Below are 19,905 nucleotides of genomic sequence, written 5' to 3'. Positions count from 1 at the left end.
TAATTTTCTATTAATCACAAATTCTTTTGTTCATAATGGAAAAAAGTTGACTTTATTTTTTATTTATAAAAAGTATAAAAAGAATTTTTTACATAACATTAAATTTATAATTAATAATAAATTATATAAAAATAAAAACAAATAATGTTGAAATTATTTTTAATATATGAGGCCATTTTTGAAACAAAAAGAAAAATTCTCCTAAAAAACATGTTTTTTTTAAAAAAAAAGAGAAAAAGCTCCACTTTAAAACTTTTTCCAAAGCTTTTTTTAAAAAAAAATTTATTTTTTTAAAAAAAAAATTATTTTTAAAAAAAAAATTACTTATTTTTAGGAGCTTCTCTAAATTTTTATTTGACTTGATTTTTACTTTGAACTAATGAAGAAGTTGAAAAAAAATAAAACCAAACAAGCACTAACATTGCGTTTGGTATAAGGGATGTAAAGTCACACTCCCTGCAATGTGCCCAATTAAATTACATTGCAATGTTTATTTTGTAACAGACCACTGCAATGTAAGATTGCAATGCAATCACATTGCAGCCAATGGATGTAATGTGATTGCAATCCAAAACGAATGCAATCACAATACATTGCACTCTGCAATGTCTTTAAGGACATTTTTTCCCATCATCTTTTAAAAAAATTACTCAAAAACCCAAAGCAAAATCGTTGTTTTTGGGGTTTCTACTGCTTCTTCTCCATTTTGCTAAAGTCGTTCATCCTTTTTCTAGCTCTGCTTTTTTATCATCTGAAATTATGGGTTGAAATCTCCCATTCTTCTTTTTCTTTCTCTTTTTTTTTTATCTTCTTCTTATATTCTTTAATCTGACTTTTTTTTATTAATTTAGGTTTTCTTCTTATTTGTATTTTAGGGTTTATCACTAAAACAATTTGGCCCTTGATCGACAAGAAAGGTTGGATTTCTGAGCTAATCTTCAACAAAAGGCATAGGTAATTGTGATGAAATAAAATGTTGCGTGTTTGGTTGCAATTTTTGGTGTTGCAATTTTTGGTTTTTATTCCCTCAACAAAATATGGGTGATCAAATAGTTTTCAAGTTCTATCCAATTAGAACTTCATCCAATTAGAAATGTTGAAAGCAGCAAAACTCATACCTAGCATTGCCAAATCCATGGATCTTGGCTTTGAGTAAAATGTTTTTTCAAAATGTTGTGTAACAAAATGTTTTTGAATATGTCGTGTAACAAAATGTTTTTGAATATGTCGTGTAACAACAATATTTTTAAACATGGCGTGTAACGACAATATTTTTTTTTCAACATGGCATGCAACAACCTTTTTTAACCATGGGGTATAACATGTTTTTGTACATGGCGTGTAACAACAGTATTTTTTTTCAACATGGTGTGTAACAACCTAACCATGACTTGTCACATGTTTTTGTATATGGCGTGTCACATGTTTTTGTATGTGGCGTGTCACATGTTCCTTTACATGGCGTATCGCATGGTTCTGTACATGGGGTGTCACATGTTTATGTACATGGCGTGTCACATGTTCCTTTACATGGTGTGTCACATATTTCTGTACATGGCGTGTCACATGTTTCTGTACATAGTAAAAACATCTTATCTTTAAAAATGCCTTGTTTGTTTATATAGGAATCTCTTCCCCTACTCAACTTCAAAAAGTCGAAACTTTACGCTCGGTTGTCTGATCGGGGTGATTTTTTTTTTTTGAATCCATGTAACTTTTCAAGGTCTACACGTTGACAAATAGCTGAAGGTGGTTTGTTGTCGTTTTGACCCCAAAAAACCTCATTTTAACCCTGAATTTGAATTTTTACTCTTTTTTTACCTTTTTTATAAGATTTGACCTCCCATTTTTTTTTTTTTTGTTTAGGGTTAAATTGGTCTTGACAGGAGGAAACCATTGCAATTTTTTTTTTTAGATTTTAAGGTGCAAGAAAAGAGTGTAAAAAGGTTTAGTTGTTACTGCTAGTTGTTATATCAACTTTTGGTTGCACCCTATCACAATTTGTTTAGTTGGTTGTGTGGTTAATTGCTTAGTGACGCTTGTATTATTGGTCTCGGGTTTGAGTTCTGCTTCTTGCAGTGCAATCTTTTTTTTTTGCCTTTGATTGCTACCATTAAATCGGTCTATAGTATCATTTGAACTTACATTAAATTTATCCAACATATTCCCTGCATATCAAAAATGGATCCTTCTATATGCTGTTTTTAAATTGAATATTTGTAAGGTGTACTTGAAAAGTTAACTTTGTGTTTACTATATGCTATTTTTATATAATGTTTATATTTCGTTATTTTAATTATTTTTTTATATTATTAGTTCATACAATGGAAGGGTTTTTTCAATAGCAAACTGCAACGATCGTGTCTACTATTGTATTAGCCATTGAGTTGTTCAACATGATACTTTTAGCTAATACTTTGGTTCAAGGATGTTATCATATTTTAATGTATACTAGAAAGCGTAAAAGATCCAAAACTAATACTTATAGGAGACATATTATTTGGCAATTGAATTTTAGGGGAATGGTGTTTGATTCTGATTTAACGTGCATTGAAAATATTAGAATGGATAGAGCTGCATTTTATAAACTATGTAATATGCTTCAATGCATTGGTAGGTGAAATGCCCCATACCTTGATATGGTGATAAATAAAGTTGGTCGGATGTGAATTGAGGCATAATAAGGAACTTTGGGAACCAAAGAGACAAGATAAAATTTTTAGAATAAAATAATATTTTATTAATGAAATAATATTAAAATATTAATATTTAGTCGGATGTCAAAATTAGACATGAAAAAGGATCATATGATTGATCCAAGTAGAGGAAAAGATGTCAAGCCTAACTCTATAAAATACTTGTCATGACATACATGTGATGGATAACATGTTTGCATGCTAGGAGAGTCCCGAAAAAATTTACAAAAGTCGGTATTGTACCTAGAGGTACCACAAAGTTGATTTAAGCCTCGAACTAGATCAAATAGAGAATTTAAGATGAAATTAAGAATATTAAAGTCTCAGAATGGTTTAATATGGTGATTTAGAGTTCGAGGATCAATTTGGAGTCAAACCGAAATTTTCACTATCTAGGGGCAAAATGATCATTTGCCACCTGAGGGCAAAATGGGAATTTTTAGAAAAGATTTTTGGCTCCATTTGACTTATTGGAGTATGATTTGAGGATTAAGAAGTGAAAAAAATTTATTCTTGGTATTTTTCAGAGCATAGGGGCAAAATGGTAATTTTATCACTCTAGGGGCAAAATAGTAATTTTCCACCACCAGGACATTTGTCCAGCACATGGTCTTCCCTTATTCTCATTTTGACCATTAACTAATTGTGTGGTGGAGATAAAAAGGATTAAAATTTTTAAAGTTTTAAAAATGGGCCAATGACATGATGCCATGTGTCATGCCTTTAATAATTTATTATTTTCCTTTTTAAAAGGCACAAAAATCAGCCCATCTTCTACCCCATGGCCGGCCAAACCAGCAAGAAGAGAGAGAAAATAAAAACAAAACCCTAGAGAGAGAAAATCAAAGAAAAAGTGTGAATTTTCAAGAAAATTAAGTGAAAAAGGTGAGATTTTTTCTATTAAGCTTGAGTTTTCTTATTCCCAAGCATTTCTCCTTATTTTCCATGATTAAATTGCATGTTTTCATGGTAATTTAATGGCTGGTCATATGGGTCTAGAGAGAGAAAATTGTTGGATTGATTTGATTTTGATATATATTAGTGTTTAGTGTTAGTTTAGCATGTTAGTAAACAAAATATGTAGAAAAACATTCATTTTTCCCATTACCTAGCCTTAGCTGAATTTTCAAGTCAATGGTGAGGAAGAATGTGATGTTATTTTAGGTTATTTGATTATGAAATCATGGTTTTTGATATGGAAATTAATGAATTATGGAAAGAAAATCAAGTAGGAAAATTTGTGACAATGATGCACCATTTTGGCCGAATTTTTACAAGAAGGAATATGAATGTGGCTTTGCTGATTTTTGGGTTATTTGGCTAGACATTGGTGATTTGAAGCATTAGAAAAAGAAATGGGATCAATTGGAGCTAAATTGGATGCGTATTTCAATTTATCGGGTAAAAGACCGAAATAGGTCAATACGGTGTTTAGGCAAAATTTAGACCTTTTGCATTCCATATCATGCATTAGTAGTCTAAATTAGTTTAATTTAAATTTAGTACCAATGTGGTGAATTTCTCGATTTTGTACTGTGTCAAGGTGGTGAGTCCTCCAATAAAGGCAATGAAATTGCATCCGAGGACCAGCAGTCTGAGTATTTCGAAAATCCCCACTCTAGACATTGTGAGTAACCTTACCATTATTTTTATTATCTAAAGTATGTTTTTAATCGATTTTGGTGAAATTTTATGAAAATGAGTTTAAATAGTAAATTTTTGTGTTTTACAAACAGAATGTGTTTACATGAAAAGATTTTAAAAATTGTCTTGAAATTGAATAACGATTTTGAAAATAGAGTAATTAGAGACCTCCGGCATGTTGTAAATTTATGATTTGAAATTGATGGCTTTCGATATATTATTATTGTGTTGGCATGACTGGCTGGGCTATGTTTTATGAATTGTATGAATTGTTTTATTTTACTCTTGTAGGCTGGGTAGTAAAATATTAGTCTTGTCATGCTGTTAAAATTTTATTATACGGTGGGTTTAGCTTGCTGCAGTAGGCTGGTTCCGTGGACCAGCCTATGAGAGAGGCACGATAACCCCGTTTTTATGTGCTTACCTCGGTCGGAGAGGCGCGTAGGGGATCTCCTGAGGTATGGATAGAGTTCACGTCACACCGAACCACCTCGTGATGATGAACTCCGCTAACGCCAAGGAACGGCTGTGTTTTTCTCAAACTAAAAATATGTTTTAAGTGTGTACGAAATTTTAACAGCCTTGGCGGGCTCGAATGTACGCCTCTGATCAAGGTGTCATCGAGTACTATTTGATGGCATGAGTCAAATGTTTATAGAAGTCATAAGCCTTAATGAGAAATTAAATGAAATACAACCGTTTGCATGGGTTAGGATAAATTTTCAAATTAGGAAATACATAATATGATGGGATATTTTAATTGTCTCCTTTTACTCGGCTTTAGCTGATTTAAATGGTGTTTATTTACTCACTGGGATTTTATAATCTCACCACCCTCCTTTCCACCCATTTCAGGATTAGAGTAGTCTGTAGATAGCTAGTTCCATCGGGGATTTTCATTGGATTGCGTCTTCCAAAACTGTAGGTTCACAGCTTCTTGAATTTTAGTTACTGTGGACCCACTTGATATTGTAAATTTAATAGTTTATTGTGCTACAGTATGAATGAATTTATTTTGTTTTTATGCTACAAAAAGTATTTACGCATAACTCCAAAATTTTTGTTTATAAGAAAATAAAATATTTTATTGAATATATTGTTTTATCTTCTTCTTATATTCAAATAATTACAATTTCATTTTAAATAAAGGTTTTAGATGCCTAAACTTATTTTTAATTGTGAATTATGCGATTGGTACGTGTTTACTACATTTTTAACTAGTTTTGAAATTTTCAGTGGAAAATGACCAAAATGGCCCTGTGAGACAAAAATTTTTATTTTATCAGTTTTAAGTTAAAAATAGCTCAAAATCCTTTAGAACATAATAATTGGCAATAGTTATTCACCAAGGAAAACGAGAAACTGATATTAAGCCTTGCGAGGTTCCGGTTGGCATTCCGGAAGATGAATGCCTATCGGGACACCACGGTTGTTGTCACGGGCTCGATGGGAGTTTCGGGTCGTGACAGTAGGCTTACACCAACAAAAAACATGAATATTGAGGAAATGGTGACTATCTTTTTGTACATCATTTCTTATCATGCAAAGAATAGGATCATAAAGAGAGAATTTGTTAGAAGTGGTGAGACAGTGAGTAGGCATTTTGGTTTAGTTTTGAATTCTGTTTTAAGATTGCAATCAATACTACTAAAGAAGCCAGAGCTTGTACCCGAAAATTCAACTGACTTCAGATGGAAATGGTTTAAGGTAAACTAAAATTTCTTAAACATTTATAGCTTGAGTATAAGAATCTATTAAAAATGCAACTAAAGAATAATTTTTGTCATTATTCTATTGGAAACAATATAATTGTTTAGGTGCTTTAGATGGAACTTACATTAAAGTCAATGCCTTGGAAATTGATAAGCCTAGATACATAATAAAGAAGAATGAAATTGCTATAAATGTGTTAGGGGTATGTTCACAGGATATGCAATTCATATATATCTTACTTGGATGGGAGGGTTCTGCTTCAGACTCTAGGGTTCTTCGAGATGTAATATCTAGAAGAAATGGATTGAAAGTCCCAAAAGGTATGAGGAAAATATACATTCAATTATTAACTATTTTAGCTCGACATTGTTTAGAGTGATGGACTAAAAATAAATTTTTTATCATAGGTTTTTTCTACTTATGTGATGCTAGGTATACAAATGGAAAGGGATTTTTAACTCCATATAGAGGTCAGCGTTATCATTTGAATGAATGGAGACAAAATCGCACTCCTCATTCAAAAGAAGAACTATTTAATTATAAACACTCTGGTGCTAAGAATGTTATTGAGAGATGTTTTGGATTCCTTAAGATGAGATGGGTAATACTTAGAGAGAAGTCTTAGTACCCAGTGAAAACAAAATGTAGAATTATCTTTGCTTGTGCATTGTTACACAATCACATTAGGAGAGAAATGACACATGATCCACTTAAGGATGAAATGGATGAAGAGTATGTGGAATCTAAAGCGATGGAAAATGCATATACGATCCAATACATTGAGACATCAAATGCATGGACTACTTGGAGAAATAACTTGGCACAAGAAATGTGGAATGATTGGATAGCTTCTAAAAATGAAACTTAATTTTTTATTTGGTTCAACAAATGTTGTATGCTTTATTTGTAACAACTTAAATTTGTGTTGATTGAGACATGTTTGTATTTGTTCTTAATTAGATAAGTTATGTTTCTTCTTTAATTTTTAATTAACTATTGTATACTATATATTTGTTATTATGTCGTTACTATATTATGTTTTATACTTGTAGATGGAAGTTGCATCACCTCAAGGATTAGGGAGGACAAGCAAAAGATCCACCCATCAGTGGACACCTACTGAGGATGGAGTCTTAATTGACAGCTGCATTGATCTTGTAAATGAAGGAAGTTGGGGTAGAGATAATGGAACATTCAAGCCTGGTTACTTGCAACAACTTGAGCAATGGATGAAAGAAAGGATCCCAAATTGCAACATAAGGGCTATCCACCATATTAACTCTAGAATGAGGTTGTTGAAAACACAATATAGGGAAATTGCTGAGATGATATTGCATTCCGCTTTTGGATTCGGTTGGGATGATGTTAAGAAATGTGTTACTTGTGATGATGATGTTTGTATTGGTTGGGTTAAGGTAATGATTCTCATTTATCTTACAACATTGTTATATTATAAAGTTAGGCATATATTTGGTTTTGCATTGTTTGTTTGATGCATTGTATTTGGTTATATATATAGAGTCACCTAACTGCTACAGGACTTAGAAACAAGCCTTTCCCTCACTTTGATCAATTAACCATTATATTTGGGAAGGATAGAGCAACTGGGGAAAGAGTAGAGTCACCAGCTGATGTAGTGGAGAACATAGAAACTGAGGAAGTTGCATTTGCAGCAACAAGGGTAGCTTCAGAAGCTTTCAGTGCATTGAATGTTGATGATGATGTTTCTCTTGCTCAAGCTACCAATAGTGAGGGATCCACTGCTGCTAGAAGAAGGACTATAGAGCAAGGTGACAAAGAGGTGAGTCACAAAAAAACTAAGACAAAAAGTAATGGTGACAACATTGTTCATGCATTTCAATCTAGTGTGGATAAAATTGGAGAAATCTGTCAAGGTGCAAGGGAAGGAATTGATAAATTAGCAAGTTGTTTTCAATTTATGGTTGAAGATGTGAGGTTGAAAAAGCGTGTAGTTGAGATAGTTCATGGAGTTGAAGGTTTGACTCTCGAAGAAATTGTTAAGGTTGGACATATCATCTCTAGTGATATGTGGAAGATAAATGATCTTTTTTCATTGTCAGAGGAGTTGCAGAAAATTTATGTGAAGGCTTTGCTTAGTGGCTCTATCTAAATTATGGGTATTGTTATTGCAAAGAACTAGTTATTAATTTAGGATGAACTTTAACTGTGTTATTAACTTTGAACTCTTTTGTATTTTAACAATGGTGTGTCTATCATTTAGGTGACTTCAACTTTGGTTTATTAGAACTTTATGACTTTTGGTTTAAAGCATCAATTAAGGAACTTCATTTATGATGTTCAATTATATATGGTTTTGGTGATGTTATGCTTGATATTTTATTTTAGCTTGATAGTAAGTTTTTTTGAATTTATGATATTTTCAAAAGAAATTAATTGGAGATTGAGAATTATGAGTATTTTATTGTCAATTTGCTATTGGTTACAAGAGAGGACGCTATTACATTAATGCATACATATAAAACGTATAAAGAAATAAAAATAAAATATTATCTTTTAGAGAAAAAATTTAAAATAAAATATACAATATAAAAAATTATATTAAAAATAAAAATAAAATATATACTTGTAACAAGAAATGAAAAAAAATATATTTAATTAAAAATATATTTAAAAATAACATTATATAAAAATTAACAATAAAAAAATACCTGTTAAAATTTTAATATATAAAGGTAGTTTTAAAAATTAACATTACATACCCTGTAAAGTATATGTAAAACAAACACTGTAATATTATCTTCTTTACATTTTAATCATTATATTACTTATATACCAAATACTGTAATATTATCTTTCCTACAATTATATTATTTGTAATCACATTATATTATAAAGTACTAAAGTTACCTAAGTGTGAATGACCAATTTTTTTTATTTTTGAATGATAAATGAAACAGAGGCTGCCACGTCAAGACCTTAGCTTTAAAAATTGCTGACCTGGCGGGGAAAATAGACTCAAATGGTTGAGGTTTGGCCCCACCGCAACCCAAAACCCGAATTCCATTCGCTCCACAGCTTGGACTTTGGAGTTTTAGTAGTCGGCTTCCTTTTTCTCTCTCCCTACCTTCTTTCCTCTCCCCCTTTTGATTTCTCTCCCAGTTTTTCCTCTTCCTCTTCCTCCCCTCCGAACCCTAACCCTAATCCTGCGGTCTTTGAGAAAATCCCCCCTTTTGTATGAATCCTCACAATTATTAGATAACCACCCCCAATTTAATTGATCGATTCGGTTTCTCAATTTCTTGTTTATTCAGTAAAAGGGAATTTGAAATTCCCCCATTTCTTTTAACAAAATCATTCATGGCTGGCATCGTAGAAGAAAGTATACAATGATCGAATTACTGGCGTTTCGTTTCAATTGCATGGGGTTTACGCAATGCCAGAGCTTCGAAAAGGAGTCCGTAGAGGCCGCGCCACGATAGCGCAGCAGCAGCAACAACGAGAGCAAAAGCAAACGCCGCAGCGGAATCAAGGCCGGAAACGTGCTGCCGCGGCCGCGGCTGCTGAGGGAGGTAGGCCGAGGACGAGATTGGCCGCGAAAAGATTAAAGGAGGAGGATCATCGTCAGCTGGTAGCAGCTGCGACTGCGAGAGAGGATCATAATCATCCGGTGATTGTGATATCGGAGAGGGATAGTGATATTGAGAAGAAGGAGTTTGTAAAAGGTGATTTAGAAAAGAAGGGTGCTGTCATGGGGGACGATAGCGGTGGGTTGAGCGCTAACAAGGCTGCTGGACAGGAAGAGGAGGGAAGTACTGCTCCTTTTCCAGAGAGGGTATGCTTGTGGTTTTGCCTTGTTATTTTGTTGATGTTGTTTTTTCTTCTTCTTTTTTTAATGTTTCTGCGGCTGGGTTACCATTGATAGGATTGTGGTTCTCTGGTATTTGCGTTTTGGCAGTTTTTTTTTTTTTTTTTTTGCTGTGGTTCCGCGTTCATATTGTCATTGAAGATCTAATTAAACTTTTTTTTTTTTGGTGTTTGCTGTCTGCTGAAAGTTTTGAGAGTTGAGAGCCAATTACTTTTCAGGTTTTTTGTCTAGTCTAATACTGCATTTGGTAGGAAGGAAAATGGAGGAGAGGGAAAAGGGAAGGAAATTCGTTTTCCCTTCTTTCATTTTGGTATGAGAGAGATGGAAAATGGAAGGGAGGAAAAGAATTAGGAGTAAAATTTTAAATTCAGTGATTGATTTTGTTTGAATGAATCTTTTCCTCCTACTTGTGGAAGGACTGAATTTTGATGGAATGGAAAGGTGTAAATCCACCCATTTTCCTTCCTTCTCCTTGTTTTCCTACTGTCAAACGAGTGAAAGGTAGAGAGGGAATGTGAGAAACCATTTTCCTTGCACCCCTTTTCTTTCTTTCTCATCTTTGTTTTCTAATTTTGTGATATTATTTATTCAGTTTGGTTATTTGGATATGTTTTCCTTTTGACTTTGTAAGGTTCAAGTTGGAGGATCACCTTTATATAAGATAGAGAGAAAGCTTGGTAAAGGTGGATTTGGTCAGGTATTTGTTGGACGACGTGTTAATGGTGGAAATGAACGCGCAACTGGTTCTGCAGCCCTGGAGGTAAATCATTTTAACTACCATAAGCCATAGAAAGTTTATACCATCCCAGGTCTTGGTTTTAATTTAAGTTTTGTTATTACTTTGCATTCGTTTAGGTAGCTCTGAAATTTGAGCATAGGAACAGCAAAGGTTGTAATTATGGTCCTCCATATGAATGGCAAGTTTACAAGTAGGTGGCTCTATTTCCTTGTTAGTTTGTTTGGAACATTTCCAAATTACGACTATCTACCACAATGTGTTTGAGTTCTTGGTGAACAGTGCTCTTGGTGGTAGCCATGGAGTTCCCAAAGTACACTATAAAGGAAAGCAAGGAGACTATTATGTGATGGTATGATTTGCAGCTTTTCTTCTATTCATTTATCTATCCTAGATCCATGGCTTAACTTCTACTTATGTATTTTCAGGTTATGGACATGTTAGGGCCCAGCTTATGGGATGTTTGGAATTCTTCAGGGCAAGCGTGAGTGACCAGTCTTCTTGCATTTGCTATTTCTATGGTTTACTTATTCAGAAATGAGAGATAACATAAGCTGAAGCACTTTATTAAGTCCAAAACCTCTTCGTTCTTACATGATAGAATACTGATTTTTTATATTCTCCACCATAAACAGTTTGAAGAAACAAAATACTCCCTTATTATTTTACCACTTTATTTTTGCACTAGAAACACTTTCAGGGTATATGTTCAAGCCTGGGCTTTTTAAGTTAGTTATTGACTAGGGAGCTATGTTAAATCTCTCCTCTAGGGTTGTTTCTTGGATTAGTTTTAAGAAAAATGATCTGGCAGGCCCTCTTTTTCACCCGTTCATTCAATAAAAAATTATAAAAATAATGAAAAATAAAGAACCAATTGAAGAAGGTATAAAAATATAATTGAACATTTAAGCCTCTGATTTTCTTGGATTTTTTCTTTTGGGGGTGTGTCTGATTGAAGATCTGCTTGTTCTCTATGAAATTGTCTTCTTAACCCTTCTGGGCAAAAGAAAGTGTATGAAAGTTATTTCAATTGTATTACTTTGTATGGGATCTTTGGCATCTACTTAGATATTAATTTTTGTTCTCAATTTCACATGCAGGATGTCTGCAGAAATGGTAGCTTGTATAGCGGTAGAGTCACTGTCAATCTTAGAGAAGATGCACTCCAAAGGGTTTGTGATTGCATTATTTTGAGTTATAGTATGAATGCCAGTTTTCATAAATATTCTGTAAAACTATGATCTGAGTATCTTTCTTAAATGTTAAATCTATCTCTTTTTGAACTCTTTGCTTTTGCTTCTACTAACTTTTGCTTCGAATGTTGACCCTGTTTGATACCAGTTATGTGCATGGGGATGTTAAGCCTGAGAACTTTTTACTTGGTCAGCCATCTACACCACAAGAGAAAAAGTTGTTTCTTGTTGACCTTGGATTAGGCGAGTAAATTTCATTTTATCCCTATGGTATCTCTTTTTATGCTTTCCTTTTAGGTTCTTTTCTTATGTTTTGTCTACACTACACGTTGCAGCAACAAAGTGGAAAGATAGCAGCAGTGGGCTGCATGTTGATTATGATCAACGTCCTGATATGTTTAGGTGAGCTAATGTTTGTCTAGTTGGAGACTTGTTTATGATCAACTCTCTTGCTGATATTCTTTTGTTCTGTAATTTTCATTTTCACCAGAGGAACTGTTCGATATGCAAGTGTTCATGCTCATTTGGGTAGAACTGCCAGTAGAAGAGATGATCTTGAGTCTCTTGCATATACACTCATATTCCTACATCGAGGTCGATTACCGTGGCAGGGCTATCAGGTATGGCTGATATAATCATCATAGTGGAGTTGCTTATCAGAGGCATATGATAGCATTCATATTCTACTTTGTTTTCTTGTTCTTTCTTTTACTTTCCAAATGCCAGGGTGACAACAAATCCTTCTTAGTCTGCAAAAAGAAAATGGCAACATCACCTGAAATGCTTTGCTGCTTCTGCCCTCCACCTCTAAGACAGTTTCTTGAGATTGTGGTGAACATGAAATTTGATGAGGAGCCCAACTACTCCAAACTAATATCTTTATTTGAGGGTTTGATGGGACCAAATCCAGCTATAAGACCAATAAACACTGATGGTGCTCAAAAGGTATTTTTGTGTATACTTAACTATATTTAAGATTCTCTAAAAGAAAATCTGTTGACAGATTAATAATAATTATGAAAATTTGGTAGATTATTTATCAAGTAGGCCAAAAGCGAGGTAGGTTAAACATAGATGAAGAAGATGGTCAACCCAAGAAGAAGGTTCGTCTTGGAGTTCCTGCTACGCAGTGGATTTCAGTCTACAATGCAAGACTTCCAATGAAGCAGAGGTATTTTGGAGTAGTTTTCATTCTCATAGCTTATTTTGATTGCAGATTTATATTATTTTAATTAAAGACAATAGAAATAGTACAATTTTTTTTTCCCATTTTGCCTTATACTGCTTTTGATCCTGAATGGCTGTTGCATTGTCTTCTACTTATTTAGTTGGACAGCTATAACGAAAATGATGTTGGTCTATAAAATAGCTTTGGAAGGTGAATGCACCTGTCTCTAGAGGGCTGTGACAATCAGAACTAATGATTTTTAAGAAATGCAACTGTATTTATACTGAAGCCCATTGATGGATAAATTTTTTTATTACAAATCAAAGAGAATCGTTTTGGTCCTTATTTGAAGCTTAAACTGTCAGTAATTAGTGGGTCTTATGAAGGTTCCATTAAAGCTTTGTGAAAAAGGACAAAAGAGGACAAGTATAAAGCTTTAAAAGAAATGAAAGCTGATATGTACTGTAATCTTGTTAAAGATGCTGAGACATTTCTTTTCAAAATGACTTTAGTAATATCATTTGATTTTGATTCTTGATTTGCCTTATCTTGTGAACTGCACTTCAATATAGCCCCTAGTTATTGTAGACTGTGGTTGTTACTGTTGTTACATGCTTTTTGCTTCTAAAAACAAAAGAAGCAAAAAATGAAAAATGTTTGGATACAGAAAAGTTAATTATTTTTGTAATGATCAAAAATTTAATTTTTGTGATTTGCAAAATTCATGATTTTACTTTTAAATGGAACACTTACTTTTAAGTATGTGTTAGATTTTAACTATTAGCTCATTTATAATCAAACATGATTTTGTTATTTAATAGAATCTTAAGTAATATAGTTGGATTAGTTTGGACTTTCCATTTATGCTACAGATTTATCCTGTGGTATAATTTTTTACCAAGTGATGAAAATATATGTCCTTTGATGAAAAACCTACTTGGTCCATTTCCTGCTTTTTTTTTTTTTTTTTTCAGTTTGGCTGGAGTATGATCAGCATGTAGACCATAATAAGGAGAAAAAAAAATTGTTTATACATACTAGCTTTCTTTATGTGATGTTTCATTTTAACTGTGTCATTATCATGCATTAGGTACCATTACAATGTGGCTGATGCAAGGTTGGCTCAACATGTGGAGAAAGGAATGGCAGATGGTCTGCTAATAAGTTGTGTAGCATCTTGTACCAATCTTTGGGCATTAATTATGGATGCTGGGACTGGTTTCACACACCAAGTTTATGAACTTTCACCTTCCTTCTTGCACAAGGTGACCTCCTATTGTATATTGTTGTAACTGCTATTTTCTTTTCCTATTGTAACAAAAGTTTTTATATTAAGAAATGATTCATTCTTCATAATATACAGGAGTGGATCATGGATCAGTGGGAGAAGAACTATTACATTAGCGCTATTGCTGGTTCTAGCAGTGGAAGCTCCCTTGTTGTTATGTCCAAAGGTCAGTTTCAATTCTGATTTGTCTAAATTGCTTACAAGACCTGTTTTCTCAGCCATATGTTCTACAACTTAGCTAAAATATTTTACATGCAACCTGAATGGCACATTTCACTTAGTATGCAGATTCAAACATGGAGCTTTTACATAAATGCTTCTAATGGATTGATAAGATCGGATTAGCAACTGCCTTTTTCCATTTGCTTTTATGGCTCAAGATTTCTGAATTATGATTATCTTTTTAGGCACCCAATACACTCAACAATCTTACAAAGTAAGTGACTCTTTCCCCTTCAAGTGGATAAACAAAAAGTGGAGAGAGGGTTTCTATGTCACCTCGATGGCAACTGCTGGAAGCCGATGGGGTGTTGTTATGTCTCGCAATGCAGGCTTCAGTGATCAGGTTTGATCTCAGTTGCAATACACAATTATTTCTATTGTCTTTTATTAGAGTGGATTCTTTATGCCAATTTTTTATGGCTATTGATCAATGGTTCTTTTTGTTTGTTTGAATTCTAATTGAATTGGAAGTCAGTCAATAACAATGTCTTCCATTTTGCTTCAGGAGTGATCATTGTCTTTATTTTCCACTCTTCCCTTTGGTTTTTATCATTTTTGTGCTTGGTGTCTTCTTGAATTTGAAAATGTCCTGTTTATTTTCTCTTTTCTTTTGAGTATTTGCTTGTCTCACAATTACTGCTGTGTCCTAATAAAGGTTTTAGTAAATACTTGCTTGCGTGTTTCAAGAAAATGAGGTTGAGGTGATAAACCTTTATGCACTGCCAAATCTGAACTTCTGGTTCAATTTTGTTTACATGTGGGACATGGCTTTTTCAGTGAAAATGCAATTTTAATTGATCTGAAAGCAATGTGGGTTTATAGCTCTGTTGTTGCCCCAAAAGTAGCTAGTTTTCTCTGTTTAAAACCAGCTTTATTCTGATTGGAGTAGGCAAATTGTATAAATCCATTGCATAAGATGGATTTACATGATACTAGGTCTTTGTGCTCTGCATGTGAATCATGTATTAAACAGTGATTAATTATTTAACATGTGCCTTCATAATAATTACAACCATATGAGCATTATAACTTTAGAAGATGGTAGTTATATTTTGATTAAAATCGATGTTTTACAACCATATGGGCATTATAACTTTAGAAGATGGTATTTATATTTTGATTAAAACCAATGTTTTACAACCATATGAGCATTATAACTTTAGAAGATGGTATTTATATTTTGATTAAAATCAATGTTTATATTTATCTAAATATTATTTGACACGTAAAATTATGAAATATGTAATAGGTCAGAAAATAATGCAAATCTTTTACTGCAAAATTTTATATTGGTTTATAACATTTTTAATATAAAAAAGAAGTGGTATGTAAAATTAAATATTATACTAGAGGATTGTGATAATTAAAAGAAAATTTTAGGTGCAACATGAAAAGGTAAAAACTGAAAAGAGGTATTTCTTTTGCCACCCATTTCTCTTATAAATTTGCTAGTAATCTAACAAAAACATATTACGGTGGTGGCCCTGAATGTGTTTATAGTTTGAATTCACTCCATCCTTTCTCACATGCATTTACTATCTTATTAAATATTGTCGATGGGTCCTATAGGTTGTGGAACTTGATTTTCTCTATCCAAGTGAGGGTATCCATAGACGTTGGGATAATGGTTATAGAATTACATCAACAGCTGCAACTTCTGATCAAGCTGCTCTAATCTTAAGCATCCCTAAGCGCAAACCTGGAGATGAAACTCAAGAAACTTTACGTACATCTCAATTTCCCAGCACACATGTTAAGGTAATGGTTCTGTTACTTGTGTAATGCTCTATGTTTTAAAACTTATGTTTGGAGTACCATATAAGTAGTTTTAGTTGGTCTTGCAAGATTATGTACGTTTTTTTTTTCTTTTTCTTCTTTTTGGCATTTCCATTATGTTATACTTGTGATAGTTAAATGAGTTGCAATCTATATGAACATATTAGTTTTTATTGTAGTTTCAATCTATGTTGTGATTTATATGTTTTTATTGTTTTCATGTGTAGGAAAAATGGGCAAAAAATCTCTATCTGGCCTGTCTGTGCTATGGAAGGACTGTATCCTGAGTCAGTGACTGGTGGGAATTTTTGTGGGGAGGAAAAAATGGAGTATGTTTTCCTTGCCTAGTTTAATTTTTAACGTCTTGTGTTTTTATTTTAAATTTGGGATCTCATGTTAAATGTAAAGGATGGATAGGAATTTAAGTCAAGTGCAAGGGAATTGTGTACTTTATAATGATGTATCATATTCATATATATTTCTTAAATGAAGTATGTGTTGGGTTGATAAGGTTGTTCATTCTTGTAGCCTTTTGATGGCTCGAGATTGAAGTAATCTCCTAGTGGGTTCAGCTGCTGCCAATGCTATGAAGAGTTCCTCCCAGCCTCGAGCAAACCCATATTCAACCATTTGAGACTGATCACACTTTCACTTTGCCTCTCAACTCAAACAATTCACAAAACCACCCAACTCCCATGCCTAAGCATCATTCAATTGTTTTGTAGGTTATGAATCTTACATGGTTATTTAACAAATTTAGAATGATGATTTCACATTACAAAAAAGGTATTGTCAATATCATATATTAATTTAATAATTTTAAATATAAAAAGAACAAAGATTAAATTTTAGAAAATTTATAAATATTTACATAAATATAAGCTTTAATAAGAATACTCATCTTTTATGACTCACTTATGATTAAAATTTGATATGATAATTTTTTGGAAATGACTTGTATCGTGACGTGTGGATTCGAGAGTTGCAATTAAATTCATTTTATTCGATGAAATTTTAAATTGATTTTAGGTCTGTTTAAAGAATAATAATTTGGTTTGACACCTTGTGATCCTTGTTTAACGAATGGTTTAATGATGCGTTATCTTATTTTAATATTAACTTTTAATTTTATTTTTATATTTTTTTAATCATTAATATTTTTTTTAATTTTTATTTGTGAGCTAAAGTTCATTATTTAGTTTATTTATATGATATGCAATCATGGAATGAATGGTATAAATCTTGATTTAATGAATGGCAAATCAAAACTTTTTATCGAAAATATTTTTTAAAATCACTCATCATACTAGTGGGATACGAGATACTCTCTCACTTAGGAAATTATTTGAAAAAACTCGCTTTCGTAAGCTTATCAAGCAAATCTTCTTATCGAGATAATCATTTGCAGATAAAAACATTTTCATGTATTGCAAACCTTACTATAAGTAAAGGCCTTTTATTAAAAACATCCTCCAAGTCACAAAAAGAAAAAAAGAGAGAGAATGTGAAAGACCTAGGTTTGTTGACAGGTTGGGTGATCGTAAAGGGAAAGGGGTGGGTAGGGTTATGGGGGAGATGAGAAAGGATACTAGAGGTTAGGTAAGGAAGGTCAAAAAAGATTTGGAATGCTGGAGAAAGAACGTCTTACGGCCTTTGTTGACAACATTGATGGAAAGGCAATGTGGAGGGAATTGAAGGTGTTCTTCAATCAATTCGAGGTGGTTGTCGACCTTTTCATCCCTATGGGGTAGCAAAATATGCTTTTGTAAGGTGCCAATATCGAGTCAAACTTACAAATGCAATCCAATATGGGTAGAATATGAGGCTAAAGGGTAGGTTTCTTCGCATTAAAAAAGTCAATAAGCCAAGGGAGACTAGTAACGATGAAGATAAGGAAACCAAGGGAGACATGGTCATGGAATCAAAAGGTAGAGTGATGAGATCTTTTAAAAAAGTGATGGCTAATGGTGAAGATAGACATCTAAAGGAAGGAACAATGGAACTGGAAAGGGAAGGCAAGAGGGTTAATGCAAGGCTGTCAATAAGAAAACTTGAAGAGGTATGGGTGCCGATTAAAGAGGAGGAAGTAGGGTGGCTGCAGCGTAGTGCCACAAGATACGTACGTAAGCCCATATGTTGTAATGAGTTAGAAAGCTTTTTGTCTAGAAAACGAGTTACAACAACTGAGAGGCCGACAAAGGGGTTCAATGTTATCATCACCTTTGGTCATAAAAGGCGTTATAAAGACCCTACTTGAACAATACTTGAAAATTTTCGAGTCGTGGTTTGAATACTTAAATCCTTATAATATTAAGAGAGACAACCGAAAGTATAGGATCTAGGTAAAAGTTGAAGAGATCCCAGCTCAACTATGGCACATTAAAATCTTCAAAGAATTGGGTGATAGTTGGGGGCAGTTTATTAAGGTTGATTAGGCAACTAAGAGGAGAAGTCCTCTTGACTATGCAATGATAAAGGCTGAAGTATCTAGTTGAAGAAAAGTGCCGATGTGCCCTCAGTTCCAAGTTAATGGGGTTATATTCACATTGAGAGCTTATGTAGTAGGCATAGATGTGATTAAGCTAAACTACCAAATTTCGACGACGAGGTCTTAGACGGTGACTAAGTTGTGTGGGAAGAAAAACAAGGGGGTGAATAGGAACGGTGGAAAAAATGATGAGAACACCGTTGATGAGGGGGACGTGGCAGTTGTCAAGGAAACTGGGGTTGAGATCAGTCCCAAAAAAAGCAAAATAAAAAAGGCAGTGGCAAAAAAGAGTGGGCCAACCAAAAAGAGGTCAATTCTCACTATTCCTAAAAAGGGTGATAGGCTCAAGGAACAAGGTCAAAGTGGAAAAAGGCGCATAGTGGAGGGAAATTCAAAAAATTCAAGTAAAGATGGAAAAAGGGGAAAAGGGATAGGCCTCTATCGTCCAAAACCACGTGGTCTTAAGACAGGAAAATGGGCCTCTTAAAAGTCAAAGAGAAGACGTTAAAATGCTAAGTGGACCCAAAGGTAAAAAAAACAAAAGTAGAGTTGGGCTTTTGGGCTATGAAAGTGGTGGGAATGGGTCAACTCAAGAGGAATTTTTAGATGATAGTAATGAGCTCCATTATAAGGGGTACCTCAATCCTAAAGGTAAAAAAAGTGGGGTAATATAGGCTGGCAAGGTGGGTTCTTCTTTGAAGGGCCAGGTGAGTGTAGCAAAAAGGCTGTTAAAACAAAATGACATGAAAGAAGACACAAAGAAAGTAACAATGTAAGAGAGACAACTTTATTTAAGGGAAGAAAGGCTAAGGTAGGTGAGGTTTCCAAAAGTGAGCTAAATGGCAGTGTGGGGAAATCTTGGTACTTAATGGAGGAAAGGAACGATAGAGAAGAGATGATGTTTAAAGGAAGGAAAAAATCACAAGAAAAGAGATTTAAAGACCTTAGGCTATCGATATCTAGTGATGTTCTCCTTAGAGAGTTGGTGACAAATAAAAAAAAGGAGAAAGAAAAGCAACACCAAAGTGAAGGTTAAAAAGGCAACAAAAGAAAGAGAGAATAGAAAAGTTAGAGACAACAGTTGACACTAGAGCTTCGAAGGGTAAGTGGCCCATGAGATGAAGAGGTTATTGA

The 19,905-nt window shown here is 33.5% G+C and overlaps 1 protein-coding gene across 2 annotated transcripts; it reads left to right on the top strand.

Annotated features, from left to right (window-relative positions):
- The first annotated feature begins 9,133 nt into the window (after nucleotides 1–9,133).
- LOC18589651 (casein kinase 1-like protein HD16) lies at nucleotides 9,134–17,046 on the top strand. Of its 2 annotated transcripts, XM_018127949.2 has the most exons (17): nucleotides 9,134–9,867; nucleotides 10,532–10,660; nucleotides 10,756–10,829; nucleotides 10,919–10,988; nucleotides 11,065–11,120; nucleotides 11,737–11,808; nucleotides 11,978–12,072; nucleotides 12,165–12,231; nucleotides 12,320–12,449; nucleotides 12,556–12,774; nucleotides 12,861–13,000; nucleotides 14,088–14,262; nucleotides 14,361–14,451; nucleotides 14,693–14,850; nucleotides 16,077–16,265; nucleotides 16,511–16,612; nucleotides 16,812–17,046. In XM_018127949.2, the coding sequence occupies exons 1-16, from the start codon at nucleotides 9,469–9,471 to the stop codon at nucleotides 16,568–16,570; spliced, it is 2,124 nt and encodes a 707-aa protein (XP_017983438.1). In that variant the 5' UTR covers nucleotides 9,134–9,468; the 3' UTR covers nucleotides 16,571–16,612; nucleotides 16,812–17,046. The 2 variants fall into 2 exon arrangements, with proteins under 2 accessions (XP_017983438.1, XP_017983437.1); XM_018127948.2 differs by lacking the exon at nucleotides 16,812–17,046 and having other exon boundaries at nucleotides 16,511–16,793.
- The last annotated feature ends 2,859 nt before the right edge of the window (nucleotides 17,047–19,905 follow it).

This window comes from Theobroma cacao, chromosome 9, assembly GCF_053813885.1.
Source record: "Theobroma cacao isolate CCN51 chromosome 9, ASM5381388v1, whole genome shotgun sequence".
NCBI classification, from domain to species: Eukaryota; Viridiplantae; Streptophyta; class Magnoliopsida; order Malvales; family Malvaceae; genus Theobroma; species Theobroma cacao.
This window is presented reverse-complemented; position numbering and strand designations above follow the sequence as displayed.

Bases quoted from the DNA above. Each gene is read 5' to 3' on its own strand.
- LOC18589651 (XM_018127949.2), top strand. From the start codon at position 9,469: ATGCCAGAGCTTCGAAAAGGAGTCCGTAGAGGCCGCGCCACGATAGCG. The intron at 10,661-10,755 runs GTAAATCATTTT...GCATTCGTTTAG, and splicing joins CTGGTTCTGCAGCCCTGGAG to GTAGCTCTGAAATTTGAGCA. The intron at 12,450-12,555 runs GTATGGCTGATA...TCCAAATGCCAG, and splicing joins TACCGTGGCAGGGCTATCAG to GGTGACAACAAATCCTTCTT.